At 46.3% G+C, this 25,233-nt stretch overlaps 1 protein-coding gene across 1 annotated transcript in view; it reads left to right on the forward strand.

Moving 5' to 3' along the window:
- Positions 1–7,278: 7,278 nt before the first annotated feature.
- Positions 7,279–25,233, forward strand: part of Mroh2a (maestro heat like repeat family member 2A) — a 58,670-nt gene continuing 40,715 nt past the window's right edge. The window contains exons 1-13 of the mRNA XM_048807994.1: positions 7,279–7,346; positions 7,959–8,058; positions 8,177–8,414; positions 8,474–8,655; positions 8,759–8,805; positions 19,158–19,425; positions 19,634–19,796; positions 22,047–22,145; positions 22,834–22,985; positions 23,521–23,664; positions 24,465–24,557; positions 24,743–24,821; positions 24,931–25,031. Coding sequence (XP_048663951.1) covers positions 7,279–7,346; positions 7,959–8,058; positions 8,177–8,414; positions 8,474–8,655; positions 8,759–8,805; positions 19,158–19,425; positions 19,634–19,796; positions 22,047–22,145; positions 22,834–22,985; positions 23,521–23,664; positions 24,465–24,557; positions 24,743–24,821; positions 24,931–25,031 — 1,734 coding nt within the window. The remainder of the gene's footprint in view (positions 7,347–7,958; positions 8,059–8,176; positions 8,415–8,473; positions 8,656–8,758; positions 8,806–19,157; positions 19,426–19,633; positions 19,797–22,046; positions 22,146–22,833; positions 22,986–23,520; positions 23,665–24,464; positions 24,558–24,742; positions 24,822–24,930; positions 25,032–25,233) is intronic.

Here is a 25,233-nt window from a genome sequence, read left to right on the forward strand (position 1 = left end):
TAGAAACCACCCATCCATGGCCACACCCTGACATTCTTTTGTGCTCCTTTCCTGGCCAGGCTACACATTTTTCAAGTCTTCTTTGCTCCTTTTTGCTCTTGATTCTCAATGTAAATTTGGCTAAAAGCAGCCAATAACATCCACGGTATAAATGCTTTGCTATTTTGAAATCTTCTGTATCAAATAAATTAGCCTACCACATTTAAAGTCATCACTTCACAAAGTAATATATTAAAATTATTTGCCGTGGTGTGACTAAAGGGTGGCCTTTTCTCCAGTTCCCAATAGGATCCTCATTTCCATGAGAGACCTCATCAACATGGCTTTTACTGTCCACATTCCTATCAGCATTTTGGTCTTCTGAGCCCTCACTAGAATCACCCACAGTGCTTACAGCATTCTAGGCTTTCTATAGTTTACTCCTCCAAACTTTTCCATCCTTTTTCTGTTAAACAATTAAAAGGCTCCCCCCACACACATCTTCAGGTATAGCTATCGTGATGATCAATCTCACTTCTGACACCAGTTTTCTATATTGGTCAATTCATGTTACTACAACAAAATATTAGAGGCAACTAACTTAGAAAAGGTTTATTTATGTCATGTGTATTCTACAAATACAGTGTTTTCCTGTTTCCTAGTTTGTTCCCATAGAAACAGAGGTGGGAAGCTCAATAGAATGGCAGCACCTAAGAGTGTTTTATTTTGTGAAAGGATTATGTGTGAGTTCAACAGTATTGTCATGATCAGAAAAAAAAAAAGTATTTTAATCTGTGGGGACAGTATGGAGTCCTGCATACATGGTATGAGTTAAAGGCATCTGAGTGGCAAACCACTCCCCTTATGCTAGGCGCGTGCGTGTGTGGCAAATTGCTTACCCTGTAGACACAGTCCTGGGCGTGAGGTCATGTGTTGGAGTCCCTGTGCTTGCTCCACGGCCCGCTCCTTGATTGGTCGCTGCAAGGACAGTTGGCAAGAAATTGTACTGGTGGCTGCCTGAAATCTGCTTAGCTCCTGCCTGAGTATATGTACATGGTAACTGTGCAATAAAGTCAGACCTGCTTCCTGCTTGGTCTCCGGAGATCTTCAATAGTGACTCCGCAGCCACACTCTCCTCTACCCTGTTCCATGGACCTCCTCTCTGGATGAGACAGAGCCCATCACCTGGCACCCGAACAGGGATCTGAGGTAAGTCTCCACGAAAGGGTGTGGCCCCTCACAGAGCAGTGAGGAAGGGGAAATGGGAACCTACCGAGTTCCACCACAGACTCACAGCTGCAAGTGCTGCACACTCTCTTGGATACTAGAGGTTTAACCCTGAATAAAAGAAGCCCAGAAGTTTTGGGACATAGTGATAGATACCAGCCCATGGATTAGTGTCACTGATGTTTCTGACCCTAGGATATGGGACAAGATAATGGCAAGTGCACGGCAAGCTGAAGTGAGACAGGGGTATACTTTACCATGACATTTTTTTCCTATTGTGACAGCCATTCAGCAAAGTTTAGGGCACCCCGCAACAGATCCTTGTCATATAATGATGGCCCTGAGGGAAGATGAGGCTGTGAGAGACAGACAAGGGGAAAGCAGTGGGGGTGAAAATCTACTTCAAAGCAAGCAACCACAGCAGGTGCAGGAAAGAGAGAGACAGGAAATGGTACCGCTGGCCTTCATAGTACAAGAAGAGGTGACCCCAAATGGTGCAGGTGCACCTTCTACTGACAGGCTACGACTATATCCTTTTCTAAGACAATGGCACCTGCTTCCTTATGAGGCAATGCCACAGCCAGCAAGGGACTAAGAAATGACAAGGCCACAGACAGGCCCAAGCCATGGCCTCCCAGAAACCCATTCCAGGAGGCCAGAGATCCTTTTGAAGATCTATGTAGGATAAGAGATGAAAAGTGGGGTAAGAGGATACCAGCCTTCCCAGTCAACATGGACCCCCCACACAGCGCCCTGCCACTTGGTACCCACACATGTTGGGCACCCTGAAAGAGTTGAAGAAGGCAGTAAAAGAGGATGCACCCTGGGGGCCATTTGCAGAGCAAATGCTTAAATCGCTCAGTCGCTCAGTCTTGAACTTAATTGCACTCAGGACTGGAAGGACCTAGCCAGAGCAGCTCTTGAGCCGGCAACATTTTTGAAGTAGAAGGCATTCTTCTATGATGAATGCGAACAGCAGGGAGATCATAACCACACCACAAATGTTAACCTCCCAGCTGAATGCCTGCAGGGAGAGGGAATCTACTGTTCCCCTGTGGTACAAGCCACAGGCCCACCAAATTGTTTCAATCAGGTACGGCTCTGTGCTCTGAGAGACTGGAGGAAGCTACCAGCTGGGGGAGGCACAGGTTCTCTACAAGGCTTAAGGCAGAGAGCCACTCAGGACTTGCCACAGTTTATTGACAGAGTAAACAAGGCAATAGAAGAGAAGGTGTCTCAGGAAGGAGCTAGGGCAGCACTAGCCAAGGGTTTGATCTGGGATGGACTAAATAAGGAACATAGAGCAGCAGCGGCACCAGTACACAATGGCACACTGGATGAATGGACTTTGGCCACCCATGATAGAGGGACACAAGCAGCTCAAGCCTCTCTGCTGGCCTCAGCCATGGCAGTTGCATAAAAGCAGGACTAAGGAGGCTTGCAGACAGCTAGTCAGAGAATGCAAAAAATATGCATCTTTTCTCCCCAGTGGCTCTTTACAACCTGATGGAGTGAATCCCCAAGAGTTAAAATCTAATGCTTTTTGGCAAATGGATGTCACTCACTTTGCACCTTTTGGAAATTTAAAATACATTCATGTAATCCTTGATGTCTATTCAGGCTGTGTAATGGCCACAGCCTCCACAGGAGAAACCACAAAAAGTCATCTCCCATCTACTTCAATGTTTTGGAATTATGGGTGTTCCTATGTCTATTAAGACTGACAAAGGGCCAGCCTACCCGAGCAAGACATTTCAAGCAGATTGCAATGAATGGCATATATAGCACTTAACTGGAATCCCCTATAACCCCCAGACTCAAGGCATCATAGAAAGAACACACAAGGAATTAAAGACCATGCTATAAAACATGGGGGAAACTATACCGAGTCTCCTTGCAATGCCTTGAACAAAACTTTATTTGCTTTAAATTTTCTCTCAATGTCAAAATTTTCTATGGAAACAGCAGCTCATAAACATTGGGTCCCCCTCATGGGGCCCTCCCATCTTCCTATGGTCTCATGGAAGGATCCCATAACAAATGCATGGGGTGGTCTGGGGCCCCTCCTAACCATGGGTCAAGGGTTTGCATATGTTAACAGGAGCCTCACCCCATCTGGGTGCCTGCCAGAAAGTCAAGCCCTGGACCCCCAGAACCACCAACCAAGAAGATGAAGGAACTAACTCTGGAGGAAAAACCTCACAGGCAAAGAACTCAACAACACTAATGGACCTCACATAAAGTAACCTGGGGTGATCTTAAAGGTCTTGTTGACCAAGCCACCAGATTGGCCCCTTTGCCTGGTGGCAACCCCATCTCTGGGCCTATGATGGTGGTCCTACTGTGTGCAATGCTCACTGCTAACAGTGAAGCCTCCTGTCAGGTAAATTGAGCTTTGGTTACTAGGCCACCACCTTTAGCAGTTGCTAATTAGGAAGGGGCTTTACCTGAGCTCTTCTCTAATAATTCCAACCTTATTGATCCTGAGTTATTCATCCAGGAGGTGACAGTACCCTGGAACCAGCATTTCCATAGCTACTCTGCCCATTTGTTTCTCTGTAGTAGATAATGAAACCTATAATCCAGACAGTCACCTCTGTTTTGCTCTTGTCAATGAAATTTTTGTAGATAACTATAATAAGCCTTATGTTGGGCTGTCTCTCACTGACCTTAGAGTTACAGTTAATGCTACCTATGGCCATAGACTCCCCCATGGCAAATGCAAGAAACCCTTGCTGCCAACATGCCCAACAACGCTTTTTGGAAAGCCCCCCACCCCCTTGGATAATGATAGCATCCCATGGAATCAATGGGACACTGCCATACCTTATCTCCTTGATGAGAGGAATTTCTCTGGGGAAGGACAACGTCTATGCTCCTGGGTGGGCACAGCTCCCTGGAATGTAACTGATGTGCCCAAAAACCATATTGGCCCCTGCAGTACCTACTACACAGGACGAGCCATTACCAACTGTTATGCAGGAAATCAGTATGGCATGATAGATATTATGCCAGAATATTGTTGGCTGTTACAGCCATCAAATGGGCATCACCCTGCTGGATGAATAGGATGATATTGAGTCCAGACCCTTACCATTTGCCTTTATGCCAAATTATACCCATACCCTCTATGCACAGGCGTGTGTTATGCCACCCTTTGCCATGCTAATAATCAATGATACTGAGGGTATAAATATCACTCAAACAGAGATCCCTTGTGCTGACAATATATCCTGCTGGCTCACGAATTGCAGGCTATGACAGCTAAACGTGTATTTATCCTCAGAGTGCCCCCAGCAGTCTGGCTTCCAGTGACCCTGTCCAGAGAGTGGAGGAGTCCATGGGACATGGAGATGAAGAATCTTCTACACCAGACAAGGCGTGCAATTAGCCTTATCATCACTGGGATTATTGCCCTGGTGGCTGCCATCGCTGCCACAGCCACTGCCGCTGCTTCGCTCACCCAGAATATCCAGATGGCTCAGACTGTGGACAATGTGTCTGCTGCCACGGCAGAAGCCTTTGCCATTCAAAATGACTTAAATAACCTGTCCTGAGCCACTATTTTAGTCATTCGGCAAGCACTAGACCTCCACAGGAATAACTAGATATTCTGTTTATGTTGTAAAGGCTCACTTATGACCCTGAATTTCATAGTATTTGTGTCATCCAATATGCTGTGTCTGAAAATGTAACCTTACACTTCTCCAATTTTTCTCAGTATATTAAAGGTGCTTGGGATATTGACTATATTATGACCTTACTAAGGTAATTGTTAAAATCAATGAGACTAAGGTGTCTATCTTAACAACCTCTTCTTTCTTCCAGGGATTGAATAAACACTGGAAAAATCTGATAGCCAAATTAACTTCTCCTTATAATGCTGTTATCCTGGCCCTACTTTTTATAATAGTGATAATTTTTTTCTTGTGTTGTAAGACCCTTATGTAACCATGTAAAGGCCACCAAAAGAATAATAGCAATGATGGCTAAAGTCCTTGCCACACAGTCAGAGGGGAGAGATGTGGGGACACGTGCATGGAGTGCTGCATACATGGCATGTGTTAAGGGCATCTGAGTGGCAAACCTCTCCCCTCATGCTAGGTGTGTAAGTGGCAAACGCTTACCCTGTAGGCATAGTCCTGGGTGTGAGGCCATGTGTTGCAGTCCCTGTGCCTGCTCCAGAGCCCGCTCCTCGATTGGTCGCTGCAAAGACAGCTGGCCAGACATTGTACTGCTGGCTGCCTGTAATTGCCTGAGTATATGTTCATGGTAAATGTGCAATAAAATCAGACCTGCTTCCTGCTTGGTCTCCAGAGATCTTGAATAGCGACTCCACAGCCACACTCTCCTCTACCCTGTTCCGTGGACCCCCTCGCTGGATGAGAGAGCCCGCACATTAATCTCATTGATAATGGGTTCAAGGGCATTACACTTTTTGCCATGAAGATCACACATTATTCTGCATATAATTTTAATAAACAGGCCTTTCTCCATCCTCCTGATAGCTACATCCTTCACAGTAGGATTGTGTCACTCTTCCCATCAAGAGGGGGTAGGGGGTATCTCTATCTCCACCCTTTGAGTCTGGGTTGGTCTGTGGCTTGCCTTGGCTGAGAGGAAGTGGTAAGCAATAGGTGCTGGTCCCAGGAGGCCTTCATGTTTCCACTCACTCTCTTGGAGTCCTGCCAAACTGCTAGGAAACTGCGTGGGCTAGACTGGTATCTTAGTTACCCTCCTCACTTCTGCCAGTACCCAGCCAGCAACCAGTCCATAGCCACCCACTTGCTGACTGCGGGTGTGTGAGTGACTCCAACTGCACTTGGATGGACATGGTCCAGATCAACAGCACCAGACAACTGACCCACGAACTTGTGGAAATAATTATTATTTTCAGTCATTAAGCTTTGAGGTAGTTCATTACACACCAATTGCTAACTGACACCTTCACTTTTGGCTCTAAATCCATGATCCTTCATATGTTGGGGTGAAGACCCTCAGAGGACAAATAAGTACCCTACCCACCCTGTATCCTGCCATGCTTAGCTGCCCACAGAGGTATGCAATCAAAGCACATGGAAGTATTTTTGGAATTGCAGCCCTCTGATTCGTGTGATCCTTGAAAGAGATAATAAGGCCTGGTGGGGAAAGGGAGGAGATACTGCAGAGGAGCTGTGAAAGAAGATGTGCAGGCGACCACCTTCTCGAATCTAGACTATAATGATTGATGGGTCTCCAAAGGCAGAATTAGGAAAAATGAAGGACTTTTATGGGGAAGATGTGTTTGAGTGATATGACAGAGATTCATTTTCTAATCATCCCAATTCTGTGATATAGAAATAGGCAGCATCTGAGAGAAGTGAGCTCTGTGCTATTAGAGGCAACCGGGCAGAGGCTGAAGAACTCCCTCTTGGCAGGAAGGGCAACTTTAAGCACAAGTTTTAACTAAGGAGCCTTGGACCTGGGTGTGGCTCTGATTCTCGCTCTGTAGCCGTGGAAGGCATAGAAAGCTTCCCTGAGGCCAATACTTCTTTGTGCAAATATGGGTCTGGATCATTTGTTTTAGTTTCAAGTGACACCGTGAAACTAAAAGCCAAAAGCACCAGCTTTTGACTTAGGGAAGCAGAGTTCCTGCTCCTCTACCTGTCTTTGAGGTCACTTATCTTCCAAGAGTGCTGCTGACGGGAACCCATCTCCCATCCTGCACGCTGTCTGAAACTTGGCAAGATGAAGTCCTATCCCCAGACTCTGTCACTCCTCCTTTTCTCTCCGGCTGCCCCATCCTGGGCTCCCTCCCCTGGGAAGTGGCTGTGAATCACCCCTACCCTCACCATTTCCCTTTTCCAAACAGGCCGCAGTACATCAGCACACACGAGTGGGCAAGAGGACGTTTAAGGACAACAGCATGTGGAGCTTTTATCCCAGGGCCCTGTGCACCCCCCAAAAGCCCTGGGTTGGGACAGAGAGTTGGGCAGTTGGATCTCAAAGTTCCGAGGGTCTGGGGTCTAACGGGTGCCCATTCTAATGCACCCTCCCACACTGCCGGGCGGCACATTCCTCATGAGAACCGTCATGGAGGAGTCCAACAGCTTCACCTGGGCACCTGAGGCTGCCAGTGCTCGTATTGCTGTTGATGTGCAGTAGGCAAGGAACAGAGCTTCTCTTAGTGGCATATTTTTGTTCCATCTATAAGAAGACTCTGAGAAAAGGTCAGTATTTAGGTCCCAGAGCTAAAGGAAACCCAGGAAGAAAAGACCACCATGGTGAAGGGCCCTAGGACGGGCCTCAAGGACAGAGGAACTTGGGACAAAAGGAGAAAGGAGCTGGGAGCTTCTTATCCCTGCCTTAACATCTGTGTTGGCGTTTGTCAGCCCTTAAGAAGCTGGGAGAGCCCTTGAAGGGAGTTAGGAGAGTAATTGAGTTCAGGAGTCATGAACTTTCAGGGTCTAGAAGAGTAAGGGGGACATTTTAACCAAGTGTATTAGTTAGTTATTGCTGTGTAACAAATGATCACTAACCCAGTGGCTTAAAGGAACACCCACTGATTATCCCACAGTGTTCGTGGTTCAGGAGTCTGGGCTCAGCTGGGTTGTTTTTGCCCAGGGCCTCAGAGGCCCCATCAAGGTCTTGGCTCTCCTGCCTTCCCTTCTGGAGCTCAGCGACCTCTTCCAAACTCTTGTGACTGTTGGCAGGATTCAGTTCCTCAGGATTGAGGATTGAGGCCCCATCCCTTACCACATGCCCCTCCATAGGCAGCTCGAATGCTGGCTGCTGGCTCCTCAAGGCCAGCAGAACGCGTATCTCCAGTCAGCCAAGGTGGAGGCTTCTGTTAACAACAGCATCATGGGAGTGGCAACCCTTTGCTTTTGTCATATCCTGTTAGAATCAAGCCACTGGTTCTGCCCACATTCCGGGGGAAGGGTGTGTTGCCATATGGAGTCCTTTACAAATCTCATTTATCTCGCAAGAGTTTGAGGAAGAGATGGCAGAAGCAGCCGCAGACGTGAATGGAGACGTGTCAGAGGAAGCAGAGGACGCAGAGGGTCTTGCATTAGATGACAGTGGTAAGGAGGTCACTGCCAACCTCGCCTTCCTGTCCCTCTCGGCCACTCACTGCTCGCGGCCATCTCACCTGGGTCTCAGCTTCTCTATCTTCACAGTGGGCGTGGGCGTGGGCGTGATGTCCCGGGGAAGCTGGAGCTGGGCAGGTGCAGGGGCTTCCTGTGACGGCCATCTCCGCCCGGCACCTGTGCCCCCTTTGTTTCAGGTATCTACCAACAAGTCACAAACCTCCTGGACATCATGGACAGTGAGTCAGCAAAGACAGACATGGCTGGGGCAGGCCTCGACATGCGGAAGACCCTGGCCTCAGTGATCATCACAGAGAAGGCCACCGCCGAGCCCTCTATGGTGATCTGCGCTCTTACCCGCTGCCTGAAGGTGCCAGAGGTAGGGCCGCCTCGCCCTGCACACCTCTTCTGAGCCCAGCCTCCTTCTGCTGCTCAGCTAACAGTCATGAGCATCACAGGTGCAAAGCTGTGCTGGGTTGCAGAGACAGGAGCGGCAGGGGCCGGACCGCTCACATTTCCCTGTGTCGTGGTACCTGGGTTTGGGAGCCGCCTGGCTGGGCCGTGGGCTCTGGATTGGCTGTTACCTTTGACTGCATGGGCTGCGAGAACAAGAGTACCAGAGACTTTGTGGCTTAACATTTATTTTCTAGATTCCAGGAATCTATAATGGAGGTGCCGGCAGATTTGGTTTGTGCTGTGGGCTCTTTTCCTGGTGTGTAGACAACTGCCTTCTACTGTCCTCATGTGATTTCCTCTGCATGCATTGAGAAAGAAAGCTCCCCTCTGCCTTCTCCTCCTTGTATCGTTACACCAATCCCACTGAATCAGGGCCCCCACTTCTGACCTCATGTAACCCTAATTACCTATCAAAGGCCCATCTACATCCAGCTCGGGGTTTAGGGCTTCAGTGTAAGATTTTGAAGGAACACAATTCAGTGTGTGTGTGTGTGTGTGTGTGTGTGTTTGAAAAGCATGCACATGCGTGGGCAACTTGTGTACTATTGTAGGGGTTGGCTAACTCAGGGAGGAGCAGTCCCCAGAAGTCAAAGATCAGGAAATACAGATAAAAAATGATGAATACATAGGCCTTAAACAGAGATCAGTGTCAATAAGCAGACAATGAACAAGTACACATATTTTAAAAATTAATGTGCAACAAATATTTTATTTATTCATCAATTAGTGGAGGAACCAGTAAAATGGTAGAAGCTCTTCAAATGAGAATTTTACCTATGGAGACTTTTCTTCTTTACCAGATAAAAATCCACTTGCATTGCCCTGGCAGAAAATGTTTTTCACAGCTGGGGGTGGGGAGAACGTTTGCATTGTTATCAGTTGAATACAATTTAATTTCTATGCCTATAGAGCTGTAAAATAGCCCAGACAATCAAGGGCAAGCTAAGATGCACACCCCTATAGACCCTGATAATCCCAGAGCATCTGCCAGACAGCAGCACCGAGCCCTCCTCTGGAAGACAGCCCATAGTCACCTGTCAGTCAGCTCCTGAGTTTTTGATAGCTCTTCTCTTGTCCAAACACCCACCCTCCCTCCCTCCCTTCCTCCTCCCCTCCCTCCCTCCCTCCCTCTCTTCTTTCTGATTGACACATAATAATGGTACATATTTATGGGGTACAAGTGAAATTTTGATTCATGTGTACCTTGTGTAATGATCAAATTGGGTAATTAGCATATTCATCCCCTTAAACTTTTATCATGTCTTTACGGTGAGTACATTCAATCTCTCATCCAGCCCTTTTGAGACAAACCTGCATTATTGCTGACTGCACTCACCCTGTTGGGCAGTGGAACACCAGAACCTCTTCCTCTTGTTGACCTGGAAAGTTGTACCCCTTGACCAGCCTCTCTGCCTCCTCCTTCCTCTCTCCTCCCTATTCCTCTCAGGCTCTGGTGGTTACCCTTCTACTCCCATCTTCTGTGAGATCAACCGTTTATGAGGCTCTGCACAAATGAGGTCATGCAGTATTTGTCTTTCTGTGACTGGCTTATTTCACTTAGCATGATATCTTCCAGGTCCATCCTCTTTATCACAAATGACAGGACCTCGTCTTTGTATGGCTGAGTAATCTTCCATTGTGTATATATAGAGATCACATACTCTTTTTCAGCTGATGGATATTTAGGTTGATTCAAATCTTGGCTGCTGTGAATCTGTACTCCTATGTGTACTGATTATTATTTTGTAAAATTAGAGCATTATAATTATACATAGTATTTGGGTTCATTTTGGCAAAATCACACATGCCTGGAATTTGATTTCAATACCCATTCCCCCCCCCACGTTTCCTCCCCTCCTCCCTCCCCCTATTCTTCCTTCTCTCCTCTACTGATCTTTCTTTCACTCCATTATTAACTTATTTATGATTGGTACTTTCTACATGCACATAAGGATAGAATTCCCTTTGGTACCTTTACCTTGTAGGTAACATGATTTTGTTAGATTGATTTCATATTTTTCCCCTTTCCCTCCTTACCTCCCTCCCTCCCTCCCTTCTGTACTCCTCCTACTCCACTGACTCTCCCTATACCTTTATGATAACAGATCCCCTTTTCATCTGCCTTCCTTCATTTATTTTCTTTAGCTTTCACATATCAGAGAAAACATTGGACCTTTGATTTTCTCAGCCTGGCTTATTTCACTGAGCATGATTGTCTCCATTTCCATCAACTTAGCAGCAAATACCATCATTTCATTCTTCTTTGTGGCTCAGTAGTACTCAATTATGTCTATACACCACGTTTTCTTGATCCGTTCATCTATGATGGGCACCTGGATTGGTTCTATCATTTGGTTACTGTGAATTATGCTGCTACAAACATTGATGTGGCTATATTTCTAGAGTATGATGATTTTAGATATTTTGGATAAACACCAAGGACTAGGGTAGCTGGATCACATGGTGGTTCTATTCCTAGTTTTTTGAGGAATCTCCACACTGCTTTCCTGAGTGGTTGTACTAATTTGCAATCCCATCAACAATGTATGAGTGTTCCTTTTTCCTCACATCCTCCCCAGTATTTATTATTATTTGTGCTCTTGATCATTGCCATTCTTATGGGAGTGAAATGAAATCTTAATGTAGTTTTGATTTGTATTCTCCTGATTGCTGGAGATGTTGAACATTGTTTTATATATTTGTTGGCCATTTGTGCTTCTTATTTTGAAAAATTAGTTTTTGGTTCTTTGGCTCATATTATTGATGGGGATTTTTTTTGGCACTGAGTTGTTTTGAGTTGTTTATATGTGCAGAATATTAATGCCCTTCAGAGGAGTGACTGGCAAAGATTTTCTCCCATTCCAGAGGCTATCTCTTTGCTCTATTATTCCTTTGTGGTGCAGAAACTTTTTAAATTTGATGGCATCCCAATTATTGATTTTTTGGTTTTATTTCTTGAGCTTTAGGGGTCTTGTTAAGGAAGTCAGTTCCTGTTCCTATAAGATGGAGGGTTGACCTTTAGGTTTTCTTCTAAGAGTTGCAATTCCTAATACCTAGGTCTTTGATCCACTTTGATTTAACTTTTGTGCACAGTGAAAGATAAGAATCTAACTTCATTCTCTACATATGGATGGATATCCAGTTTTCCCAGCACCATGTATTAAAAATCTTCAACAATTCTTTTTGGCACCTTTGTCAAGAATCAAGTGGCTGTAAATATATGAGTTTGTCTTGGTGTCTTCTATTCTTTTTCATTCATCTTCATGTCTATTTTTATGCCAATACCATGCTGTTTTTCTACTATAGCTCTGTAGTTTAATTTGAAATCAGGTATTGTGATGCCACCTGCATCACCTTTTTCTTTTTTAAAATAGTTTTAGTTGTAGATAGATACAGTACCTTTTATTTATTTATTTATTTAGATGTGGTGCTGAGGATCGAACCCAGTGCCTCATACATCCCAGACAAACGCTCTACCTCTGAGCCACAACCCCAGCCCTACTGCATCACTTTTCTCGTTCAGAATGGCTTTGGCTATTGTGAGTTTCTTATTCTTCCAAATGAATTTTAGAACTGATTTTTTTAGTTCTGTAAAGAATGTAATTGGTATTTTGATGGGGATTGCATTGAATCTGTATATTGCTTTTGGTAGTGTGGCCATTTTGACAAAATTAATTTTGCTAACCAGGAATATGGAAGGGCTTTCCATCTCCTATCATCCTCTTCAATTTCTTTCTTCAGTGTTCTATAATTTTCATTGTAGAGGTCTCTCACTTCCTTAGTTAGAGTCATTACCAGGTATTTTTTTTTTTTGAGATTATTGCAAAAGAGATGGGTTTCCTGATTTATTTCTCAGCTGAATTGCTGGTGGGGTATAGAAAAGTTATTGATTTATGAGTGTTGATCTTGTATCCTGGTACTTTATTATCTCTAAAAGTTTTCTGGTGAAATTTTTTAGTCCTCTAAATACAGGATCATGTCATCAGGAAGCAGTGATAATTTGACTTTTTCTTTTTAAATTTATATCCCTTTAATTTCCTTCTCTTGACTGATTGATCTGGCTAGAGTCCCAGGAACTACATTGAATAGAAGTGGTGAGAATGGACGTTCTTCTCTTCTTCCTGATTTTAGAGGAAAATTTTTTAGTTTAGTATGGCATTGGCTTTGGGCTTGTTATACATAGCTTTTATAATGCTGAGGTAAATTCTTTCTATCCCTAGTTTCTCCAGTGTTTTTAATATGATTGTTGCTGTACTTTATCAAAGGCCTTTTCTGCATTTATTGAGATGATCATATGGTTTTTGTTCTTAATTCTATTTAAGTGGTGAATTATATTTGCTGATCTGCATATGTTTAAACAACCTTGATCTCTGTGAGGAAGCCCACTTGATCATGGTATATTATCTTCTTCATGTCTCTTCAAATGAAGTTAAATAATGTTAAGGATATTTGCATCTATGTTCATCACAGATATTTGTCTGAAGTTTTCTTTCCTAGATGACTCTCTGTCTGGTTTTGGTATCAGAGTTATACTTGCTTCCCTGAATGTGTTTGGGAGTGTTCCCTCTCTTTCAATTTCATGGAATAACTTGGGAAAAACTAGTATTAGCTCTTTTTTAAAGGTCTGGTAGAACTCAGCTGAGGATCCATCTGATTCTGGGCCTTTCTTTGTTAGTAGGCTTTTATTTTTTGGTGCTGAAGATTGAATCCAGGGGTGCTTACCCACTGAGATGCACCCCCAACCCTTTTTATTTTGAAACAGGTTCTCACCAATTTGCTTAGGGCTTTGCTAAGTTGCTGTTATCATCCTTGAATTTGTGGTCCTTCTGCCTCAGCCTCCCAAGTTTCTGGGATCACAGTTGTGTACCACCACACCCAGATGCTGGAAGGCTTTTAATTGCTGTTTCAATTTCATTACTTGATATTGGTTTGTTTAAGTTTTCTGTATCTTCCTGGTTCCATTTAGTCAGATCATATGTATATAGAAATTTGTCAGTGTCTTCTAGATTTCACAGATTATTGGAGTATAAATTTTCAAAGTAGTTTCTAATGATCATCTGGATTTCAGAAGTATCTGTGGTGATATCTCCTTTATTATCTCTAATTATGTTCATTTTGGTCTTCTCTCTTTTAGTTAGTTTGGTTAAAGGTTCATCATTATCATTTATCTTTTCAAAGAACCAGCTCCTTGTGTTGATCTTATGTATTTTTTTTCTCAATTTCTTTAACTTTGGCTCCAATCTTTATCATTTCTTGTCTTCTACTGATTTGGAAGTTAGTTTGTTCTTCTTTATAAGGCCTTTGATTGGAAAATAAGCTTACTTATTTGGGATCTCTCTACTTTTTAAAAATGTAGGCACTCAATGCAATTAATTTTCCTTTTAATATGGCTTTCATACCTTTCCCCAAATTTTGGTGTGTCATATTGTTGTTTTCATTTTTTCCTAATATTTTCTTGATTTCTTCTTTGCTCCATTCTTCATTTAAACAGTATTGTTTAATCTTCATGTGTTTATGTGATTTCTATTATTTTTATTGCTGTGTTTCATTCCATTAAGGTCCAGTGGAATACACAAGCTTACATCATTTTTTTTGTATCTGCTAAGACTTATATTGTAACCTAGACTATGTTCTATTTTGAAAAAGGTTCCATGAAGTGCTGAGAAGGTAAATTCAACTCTTTTGAGATGAAACATTCTGCAGATGTCTATTAAATCCATTCAATTTATACTATTATTTAGGTTATACATACCTTTATTGATTTTATTATTTGATGACTTGGTCTATTGGTGAGAAGGGTGTGTTAAAATTACACATTGTTATTATATTAGGGTCTATCTAGGATTTAATATCAAGGAGTAATGTAACTGGGTGTGTTGACATTTGGGGCATACATATTTGCCATTGTTTTATCTTCTTGTTGAATTATTCCCTTTGTTAGGATGTAACAGCCTTCTTTATCTCTTCTGATTAACTTTTGCTTGAAATCAGCTTTGTCAGATATGTGAATAGTTACTCCATCTTGTTTTCAGAATTCATTTGCATGGATTTTTATCCATCCTTTCATTTCCAGGCTTTCAGTGTCTTTGCCTGTGAGATGATTCTCTTGCAAACAGGATCCAGCTGGATCTTGTTTTTTCATCAATTCTACTAATCTATGTCTTTTAATTGTGGAGTTTAGACCATTTATATTCAGTGTTGTTATGGATATCTGTTTATAGTTTGTTGCCATTTGATTTTTTTGTTATATTTAATTCTGTTTTGATTCTTGTTTAGATGATTAGTCTTTTATTAATCTTCATTTATTTGGGAGTTTTGGGATTTTTTTTGGGGGGGGAGGATTCCACTGTGTGCAATTTATCTTTAGAATTCTTTGTAGTGTTGGCTTGGTTGTCATGTATTTTTTCAGTTTATCCTTGTTTTGGAAGGTTTTTATTTCCCCATCAAATATGAAAGAGAGCTTTATTTGGGTACAGTAATCTTGGTTGACAATTGTTTTCTTTTAGAGATTGAAATATCTCAATCCAGGCCCTCCTTAATTTTAGTGTCTAAGTTGATAAGTCAGAAGTGAGCCTTATTGATTGGTTTCCTCTAAATGTGACCTGATGTTTCTCTCCTGCAGCTTTAATATTCTTTCCTTATTTTCTATGTTAGGCATTTTTATTATGATGTGTCTTGGAGAACTTCTCTTCTGATCAAGTCTATTTGGGATCTTGTTTGTGGATGTCTATCTCACTTATGATATGTATGGGGAAAGTGTTCTGTGACTATCTTGTTGAAAATGTTCTTAATGCCTTTAGTTCTTCATGCCTTTATCTCCATCTTTTCTTCTATCCTGATGATTCTCAGGTTTGGTCTCTTGATGTTTTTACAGAGTTCATGTACATTCTAATCATGTTCTATTATTTTTCCCTTTTATATTACTCTGTGTATTAAGTTCATGTATCCCGTATTCAAGGCCTGACGATCTGTTTTAAAGGGTTGAGGTAGTATTTTCTATACAATCTAATTTGTTGATGATGTTTTCAAGTGAATTTTAAAATTTGATTCATGTGTCTTTCATTTCTAGGAGTTCTGATTGGTTTATTTTTAATATTTCTATTTTTTATGGAAATGGTTTTTCATATCTTGAATTTTCTCTCTTAATTAATTCCTTAGATCTTACTTTAGTTCATTGTACATTTCAATAATCAGTTTTTAATAATAAGAATTTCATCCACTTCCATATCTATGAGATCCTTTGTTGGGGCATTATGAATTTGTGTGTGTGTGTGTGTGGAGGGGGGAGAATTTGTTTGCCTGTTTCCTCAAGTTTTCAGAGGTCCTATACTTGTGCAATTGAGTTTGTTTCTCCTTACTCTTCTATATGTGTGTCTTTATGTGTAGTTCTTTTCAATTCTAGTATTTCTTTCTGTTTTTGATATATGAGTAAATGTTGATGGATGGTCCTGAAGTTCCCCTTTGGTTGTTCTTTCTTGGGGCCTGGTTTTTGGTTTGGGGGTTTTCATCTCCAAGTTTTATGAGTTGAAGTAATGTTTAGGTTCAGGTGGGGCTAGATAATATGTGGGGTGAGATTCACTGTTGTTTGGATTGTGAGTATTTCTCAGCAGCAGAGTCTCTACTCTGTAATTTTGAAGTGGCCCAATCACTTTCCATCCCCCTCTTAGAGGGAGGAAGGAGCCAGGAATAACATTGAAGTCATTAACAGATTGTATAGTTTTAAGATAAATGCCCAATGTCTACTTTGACATATGTAATATTACCACCTATATAGGAATGGTGGGGGTTAGCATTTAACATCAGCTTGAGCAATACAAAACTGTCCACTATTTCAGGCATTCTACATCAGATGTTTACTATGCTGTCCACCATATTAATTATCATGTCAACATGAAGGGGGTGAATTACATAAACTATATAATTTTACTATTTGGTGGGATTATGGTTTCTTATGTAAAGAGAAAATAGGGTGGGTAGAAAATATTTTTAAAAAGTGATCAGAGGAGATGCAGGAGGTTGGTAGTAGATGCTGGCTGTAAGGAAGAAAGAATAAAAGATTTCCTAAAGTAATAAAGAGAGGAAGTGGAAACAGAAATTTGGTTGTTAATAGGGGAAGAGAGTGAAGAAGTAGAGATAAGAGGGGAAAGAACCATGGTACAAAACAACTAGCAACTGTAAGATCAAATCAACTCACACCTGCATATAATTGAATCCTACCTAAGACAAATCAAGGCTAAATAATAAGTGTAGAAGGAAGCAATTAATGTGAAAATAAAATTACACAAATATTCATATATTTTTCAAACCTATCCATGCAGTGACTATATACCTCCCCCCATCCACAAAATCATGCATAATGGAAAAAAGTAAAAAGTAATATAATATGGTGAAGTGAAATTTGAAAAAAAAAATTAAATAGTTAAAATTTACAAAGAAGGATAAAAAGTATGAATATGGCAGAAAGAAGAAAAAAGAAGTGAAAAAAAAGAGAGAAAAATTTAAAAATTCTTGCTGAGAAATAAAGGGCTTATTTCTGCTGAGGTGGTCAATCTGTTGGCCAGGATGGATTTCCATTGTTTGTATTTGCTTTTGGCTCTGTAACCCTTGGCTTGGGGGTTGGGGGTCCTTAGGCCCAATGCATCTGTGTTCCTCACTTAGCTTCCAGGCTTCGCGACTGGGAAACACAACTGGTTGTAGTACATTTCAGCTTTGAGTCGTCTGGTACATGATGGGCTCAATACAATTTGGGTATTGACAAAATGTGCATTTCTGTGGTGGAGGTGCTAGAGTTCTAAACTAGAGATTTCGGTAATTGGAGTTTAGTCTTTTTAAAAAAAAATTTTTTATTTGTTCTTTTTAGTTATACATGACAGTAGAACGTATTTGGACATATCCCGCACACATGGAGTATAACTTCCCATTCTTGAGGTTGTGCATGAGGTGGAGTCACACTGGTCGTGTATGTATATATGAACATTGGATAGTTATATTCCTATTCATTCTACTGCCTTTCCCATTTCCATCCCCTGTCTCTTGGGGTTTAGTCTTGACTGAACTTTGGAACTCTTGGTAGGAGTTTGAGAGTTGATCCACAAGCTGGACTGCTGGGGAGATGTCCCACTCTGCAGGATGTCTGGATCTCTAGGGTCTCTGATAAAATCCACTTTTAGGGAAGAGGGATGGCACCTCCACAGGCTTCAGCTTCACTATTATGAATACTAATTACTGGGTATCTGCTGCGGGGTACAGATGCTCCTGTGTGGTCACTATAGCATCAACAGCAAAAGTAGCTTTCTCCCGTGGGATCCAGAGCCTGAATGGCTCAGACATAATTTTCTTCACGCCTAATTCAACCTCTTAGGTTCAGGTGCCTTCTGGAAATTGTTTTAAGTTGGCTCAGGCGTTCCCAATCTCCTGTCTCTGCTCGAGGTTGCACTGCCTGGTGGCGGCCAGAACTACTCTTACTGATTATCCCTGATCACAAATGAAGGCTGGTCTTGCTGTCTCTTACCTGGCTATTTATAGAGTGTATAGACCTCCTTGAACTTGCCTTGAAAACCTAGAGCATGCGTTCTCAATGGTGTGATGTTGCCCCTAGTGTTCTCACTGGGATGAAGGAAGTTCTACATTTATATATGAAGCATGGACATGTGGACAAGCACTGTGCTATTCAAGTTTTGTTGGGGGAACACTTAGGGAAAAATGGCTAAAAAGTCTCCTTAAGTGGGTACTAAGACTGCTGCTACTACTACCAACTACTATTAATAGTTGAGAAATACTGGTCTGGAGATATACAGTATTGAGCAATGACTAAAGCCACACCACTAATATCCATCCAGGTACTTTCCCAAAGCGATTGCTGATTGGAATTTTAGGAAACCCTATTAGTTGCTACCCCAAGACTAGGAAACCAAGGCCAAGACTTTCGTGTTGGATGTCAGCAGAAGAGCTAAGAAATTTGAGTGAATTCCTCTTCTTGAGGTCCCCAGATTTTCTGAGATTTCTGGACTTTCTACCACATGAGGCATTCTCCAGAACTCTCGTTCCTTAAGCGTGCCTTTTCATATCTGACCCTTGCATGACGGTCCAGGTATGGTCTTTGTGCACAATCCATCTATCCAATCTCATCCTAAGGCAGGTTATTTTAAATGGTGCCAAATTTTGCCCACGTAAGAATCAAAAGAGAGGAAGAGACACGTTTCTGGGTCTCAAAGTTCCCCCATCAGGGTGAAGAGCTATTTGGGGTCTTTTAAAAGGGCAGTACTAGTTGTGGGGAGGACTGTGTGTGTTGACCATCTGACACCTGCCTTGCTGACTATTGGCCAAAACTGGGAAGAGAACCCATTTGTAAGTCGCATGGACAGGGCCGGTTGGATGGGTGGGAGGGAAGAGGGAGACATGGAGGCGGAGACCTGGTGGTTGGAGGTTGGTGGTGGCCGTCTCTGGATGGGATTCTGATGGAGAAGAGAGGGAAGGAGAGGAAGTGAACACAGGGTGCTGGGGCAGGGCGGGGTCCTTCCCAGACAGACAGGGCCTTCCCACCTGCCTGCTTCTCTCCCAGATCTCCACCCAGCGCAAGATCAACATTTACAACATCCTCCAGGAGATCATCCAGCAGGAGGGGGAGCTGGAGGAGCCGTGTGTGCAGAGGCTGGTCTCCGTTGCCTCCAAGGAGATGAGGGAGATCTCCGAGGTAGCTGGCTGGGCTCCATCATGCCTCCCCCCCACAGCCCAGGAGCTGGGGCCTCTGGGGGGCTGGGGATGCCCAAGGCCCTGGGGCAGTCACTTCTGGGTCGGGGCTGGGTGGGGGAAGGCTGAGCCCGAGCCAGGAGGATGGCTCCTGGGATCGTAGGGGTTTGTGAAGTCCTCGCCACAGGTGGCCCCCGTCCCATCCCCTGCAGGTGGAGGGCTACACAAAGGCAGAGGTGGCCAGTGACACGCTGGTGGCTCTGTCGCGGAACCACTTCAGCCTGGTCATGTATGAGCTGCAGCACCACCTCAAGCCCCTCCACCTCATGGACGAGTTTGTCGTCGTCACCTTGGCCAAGCTGGCCAATGGCAACGGTGGGTTGGGCCCGGTTTCTGCCCTCTGGCCTCGCCCCGGTCCTTGTGTCTCCATGGCTCTTTTCTTTCCTCGCCTTATCCTCTCCGTGGCTTCTGTGTCTCTCAGGTTTTAGGACTCTCGGTCTCAGCCTCTCACTTCTGTCTTATCCCTGCCCCCCCCCCTTTTCCTCTCCCTGCCTCAGTTTTTGTCTTCCCACCTCTGTTTCCCTCTTTCCTTCTCTCCCTCCCTCTCCTTTCACCCCTGCGGTGGGCGCTGCCTCAGTGATGAGTAGAACACCCATGGCCCTTGTCCTCAGGAGTGGCTGTAAGCAGGCAAACACCTCCTACCAGGAGCTGAAGGGCATGACAGGGAGATCCTAGTGGCCGTTGGAGACCAGGGTGAGGGCAGGGGCTCTCATCCTGTAGGGCCTCGGTGGGGAAGCCATATTTAGGCAGAGACCCGAAAGACGAGAGAGGATGTCTGGGTAAAGAAGAGGGTAGAGGAGAAGATTCCACGTGCAGAGGAACACTATGCACCAAGTCCCTGTGGCAGGAAAGAGCTTGAATTATCTGAAGAACCGAGACGTGGCTGGGGCTGGAGTTGGGAAGCTGGGGGAGATGGGCACAAGTGAGGGGAGAGGTAGGCAGGGCCCGGTGGCCGTGGGCAGTCTGGACTTTATTTGAGGACACCGGAGCTTCTGAAGGGTTCCAAGCAGCTGTTGTCTGGTGACATTTGGGTTCCGGGATGACCATTCTGGCTGGAGTGTGTCTGGAGGTGTGATAGGAGGTGAAGGTGGCTCGGGCTGCCATGCCCTCGGTGAGCGGTGGATAGTCGTGAGATGGCCCTGGCAGGTGGGACGTGGAGGTGCATTGTGTGGGGGGAGAAGGCCCAGAGGGGCCAAGCGCTGTGTGTCGGCTAGGTTTGCTTCCTGAGATGCGAAGCACTAGAAGAGCAGGAGGGCTCCAATTAAGAAATGTGGTTCTGAGAGATGTCTCGACAGAGAGGCCACGTGGGCAGCTGACTTCGGGATGTACAGGTCAGAGGGCAGGTCTGCCCTCTGTTCCCAGCAGCCTGTGATGGCAGGTGGCATTCAAAGCCATTGGGACCCAGAGAGTAAAGGTAGAGCGGGAAGAACTGGGGACAAGGACCCAGCCTGGAGGAGCCCAACATGGAGAAGCCCTAGAAGGAAAGGGAGGAAGGTGGAGTCCTGAGGCCTGTTGTGGAGAGCACACTGCTCCTCAGTTCCGACAGCCCCATCCAGGTGGACAACGTCCTAAGTCCAAAAATTCACCTAACCTCCCGAATACCGTGGCTTAGTGACACAGGGCACCGCAGAGCTTGGTCGTTTCCCCTGGTGCCTGTCAAACCGACTGGGAGCTGCTGGTGGCCTGTGGCTCCCAGCATTACAGGAGAGTAGTGCCCCATGTCACTAGCCTAGGAGAAGGTCCACTTTCAAAACTGGAAGTACAGATTCTCCTGAATGCCTGTCACTTTGTACCACTGTCAAGTCAAAAGCCGCAAGTCCTTGCAATTCAGGAAGGGCCAAAGCACCCCATGTGTCCACTTCTGCTGAGAGGGCCAGTGGGCGAGGCTGGAGGAGGCGCAGGAGTTGCCTGGGTGCTGGGCACGGAGGCCTGTGGGAGGCCAACAGAGGAGGGGCTGCAGCCGGGCGGCCGGCAGGGGCACGGAGGGGCCTAGGTCTGTGGATGCTGCTGCCAAAGATCCCGGAGAAAGGGAGCCCCCGGGGGACGTAGGCCTTTTTACTTCATTATTATCAATATACATGGTTTTTATTGTTCCAAGTCTGAAGAAGTTGGCGGGAGGTGCTGTCAGTGTGGGAGGCGGGGCGGGGCTCGTAGGGAGGGACAAGTCCTCCTGGAGGATGACCCTGTCACGGGTCCCCTTTCTTCCATCTCTCTACACTTCCTCTCTACACACCCCGGGGACCCTCCGTGGGGCCCGATGTGCTCCAGGAGCCTGGACTGCTTTTCCCCTGCTTCTCTGTGGTGCTTTGGGCCCCTGTCCCCCTGCTCTGCCCCTCCCTCCCCTCCCTCCCCTCCTCCTGCCTGCCTCCTCCTCCTTCCCCACGTCCTTCCCCCTCCTTTCACACAGGGTGGAATCCCACGCTACTTCCTGAGGCCCCAGGAGGTACGGGTTCCCTGGATCTGGACTGTCAGGGACTGGAGGCGGTAGGCAGTGGGACTTTCCTCTCGGCCTTGCCCTGGCTCCGCCCTGCAGTGACTTCTGTGACCTCTGTCCCCATCCCGCAGTGTTTGAGTTCATGCCATACATGGGCATCACTCTGGCTACCATATTCACGATGCTGAGGCTGGCCAACGAAGCCAAGATGCGCCAGGTGATATGTAGCGGTGCGTGTCCACGTGTGTCTGTGGGTCTGTCCTGGTCAGAGTCAGGGAGGGGGACGCAGGGTGAGGAGAAGGTAGAGGAATCTTGAGCAAGAGGTAGGTTCTTCATTTCCCCAGACATTTGCTCAGTCTCCTGTTTGGCCTCTGATCGGTCTCCTGGGGTCAGGTGGCTGAGACACGTGGAGGCCTTTTACAAGACCATGGCATAGGGGGTAGAGGCCGTCGTGTGCCTCTGTAGCTTGCTCTGTAGTTCAGCATTTGAGACCAGAGAGGGGGTGGACGTTCAAAGAAGGGGACGTCAGGGGAAACCTCTCCCTTTAGGTTAGACTCGGTCATGTCTTTAATGCAATTTAAATCTGATCAGCTTGCCCAGAGCACGGATGACTTAACATTTATTTTCTTGATGATCAAGAAAAGGAGGGTCGAGCGTGTTTACTGGGCTCTGCATGGGAATCCCCAGGACGTGGGAAGAGAGTCGTATTCCAGGCCCCACCTCAGACCCTGCCTCAAGGGCAAGGGGCTTGGACACCCCTGTGTGCTCGACTGTCACCCAGGTGGCACAACTGGGGAGCCAAGGGGGTGAGAAGGGGGTGAGAAGGGGGGAGGGTCTCAGCAACCCAGAGATGGGCTAGGAAGATTCGGCTCTGCTTCCGGCCCCTCTGGCCCCATCCGCCACCTCTGCTGCCGGCAGCCATGGAGACCTTCTGTGAGACGGTGCAGTTTTACCTGAGGCACCTGGAGGACAGCGTGTACCCCGTGATGACCGAGGAGCAGTTTGCTCTGAAGCTGTTCCCCATATACCGCTACTTCGTGACCGTGTGGCTGAGGCACCACAACCCCGAGGTGAGCTGTGCCCTTCCAGGGCACCTGTTCCCCTTTGCCACACTCAGCAGACTGGGCTGGGAAGTGCTGAGGGACCCCGGGTCCAGCCTCTCTAGGGTTCTCTAGGGGCTAGAGAAGCTGTGACCCGCGAAAGGGCAGAGCTAGCCACGTGGAGGGTGCTTAGCCGCATGGACCCATCTAGCTTGCTTTGTGAGCTGGACCCTGTAAAGGCCCCTGAGAGACGTTAGATGTGGGCTCCTTGCTTCAGTGCGACGTGCGGGTGTCCTCTGTCTTGTCCGCAGGAGCTAGTTCCACTCTGACTCTAGGGACTAGGACTATTTTAACGAGGAAACTGAGGCCCACAGAGGTTCTGTACCCACCCGAGGTTACCTGATTGTAGGTGGGACCCCAGGGTAGTGTGGCCATGCTGTACTGTCCCTGCAGCCTTGGGTCCCACTCTGCCTCAGGTCCGTCCTCCTCTGTGTCCTTGGAGTCAGTGGGTGGGGCTGAGATCACGGGCCTAGCTGGGACTTTGGGGACCCCATTTCCTGGGCAGGTGAAGATGGGGGTTGTCAAGTCCCTGAAGCCCATGCTGAGCCTCCTCCTGCCCAACGATGAGCTGCGGGAGCAGGTCTACGACTACATCCCCCTGCTGCTGGCCGAGTACCAGGGCAGCCTGGAGGCCATCTTCATCACACAGGTGAGGCAGAAGGCCCAGGAGGTTTGGGTCCCCAAGTGTCCAGGGGAGTCATCTGGGTGGAAGGTGAGGACGCACATATTTTGATGTCCTATCAACAGACCCCACATCTGTACCTACAAGGGGCTGAGGAGCTTGGTGCTTGTCGGGTTTATGGAAAATGAACTCTGTCATTCCAGGTGGAAGGCACCAGCCCTAAAGGGTCTTGGAAGGCCCTAGGGGACCATGGCCTTTGTGTCAATTTAGTAGGACTGCTGTGATTAGGAATCGCAAGGGTCTTGGGATCCTTAACTAATTATGTCTGCAAAGACCCTATTTCCAAATAAGGTCACATTCTGAAGTTCCAGGTGGATGTGGATTTGGGGAGGACACCATTCAACCTGCAGCAGCCTTTGGCGCGTCTGAGATGGAGATGCTGCCAGGTTCCAAGTGGAGGCATGGTCTGGGCTGACGGCTACTGTAAAGGGGCCATTCATCCACAAACAAGGCTGGCACTTAGCTGCAAAAGCAAGAAGCAGAAATGAAAGTGATGGAAATGGGGAACCATCCATAGATCTTTCTAGCAAAAGGAAGATGAACAGGCCTGGGTGATGTGTTCAGAATGTGCTCAGCACAGGCACTTCCCAGGCTTCACTGTGCCTGGGAATCACCTGGGCCTGGTGGGGATTACCAGCGGGTCTGTGTTTCTAATTAGCCCCTGGGGAGGCTGGAGCCACCAGTCAATGGCCCACAGAGTAGCAAGCACCTAGTCTGACCCTGAGTTGGTAGAAGGCCACCTGCAACCATTTGTCCATCCATTGCAGGTTTTGAGACAGATTCTGGAAGTGTCGGTTGTCACCAACACCCCCATCCCCCAAATGCAGCTAAACCCCATTTTCTCGGAGCTGCATGTGCAGGTGAGTCTGGCAAGCTCAGCTGCGACCTCAGGGTGGGTCTGCAGGAAGCAGCTGCAGGAGGTGGCCTCGCCCTGGCTCACTCTTGAGCCTCCTGCATCCTGCGGGGTGCAGGCACAGTCAGGCTGGGCTGCCTGTGTCTCCTGCCCCTGAGATCTCCCCTGTCCTCCCTGCATCCCCGTCCCCAGGTGTGCACCAAGGCCCCAGCCCAGCATCAGTACAGCAGCCAGAACCTGATGGAGATTGTGCACTGCTTCATAGCCCTCGGTGAGCCTCGGCCACAGGGCCCTCGCCCCTGCCCGCAGGTCTGCCGGGAGCCTCACCGAGTCCCAGCAAGGCCAGAGGGAGTGACGAAGGGGCTTATTCCACTCCACAGCTCGCTCTTACCCCAAGGAGCTGATGAAGTTCTTCTTCAGCCAGATGGAGGTGGGTAAGGAGGCCATCCGCGTGGGGACACTGACCCTGATTCGGGCTGTGGTGAGCGCGGAAGGTGAGCATCAGTGGGCAGGTGGGGTGGCAGAGGGGGTGTGTGTGCGTCTGGGCCACTGCCTCTGCCCCTTAGAGACACTGCTGTGGCCCCAGGGAGCCATGTCTCTTAGTGGCTCCTTATTTTTCTAACTGTGACTCTAACCAGCACTCTGGCCCACCCCAGCCTCTGAGTCTGGATTTCCCTATGGAC

The sequence above is a fragment of the Marmota marmota genome, unplaced genomic scaffold (assembly GCF_001458135.2).
Source record: "Marmota marmota marmota unplaced genomic scaffold, marMar, whole genome shotgun sequence".
NCBI classification, from domain to species: domain Eukaryota; kingdom Metazoa; phylum Chordata; class Mammalia; order Rodentia; family Sciuridae; genus Marmota; species Marmota marmota.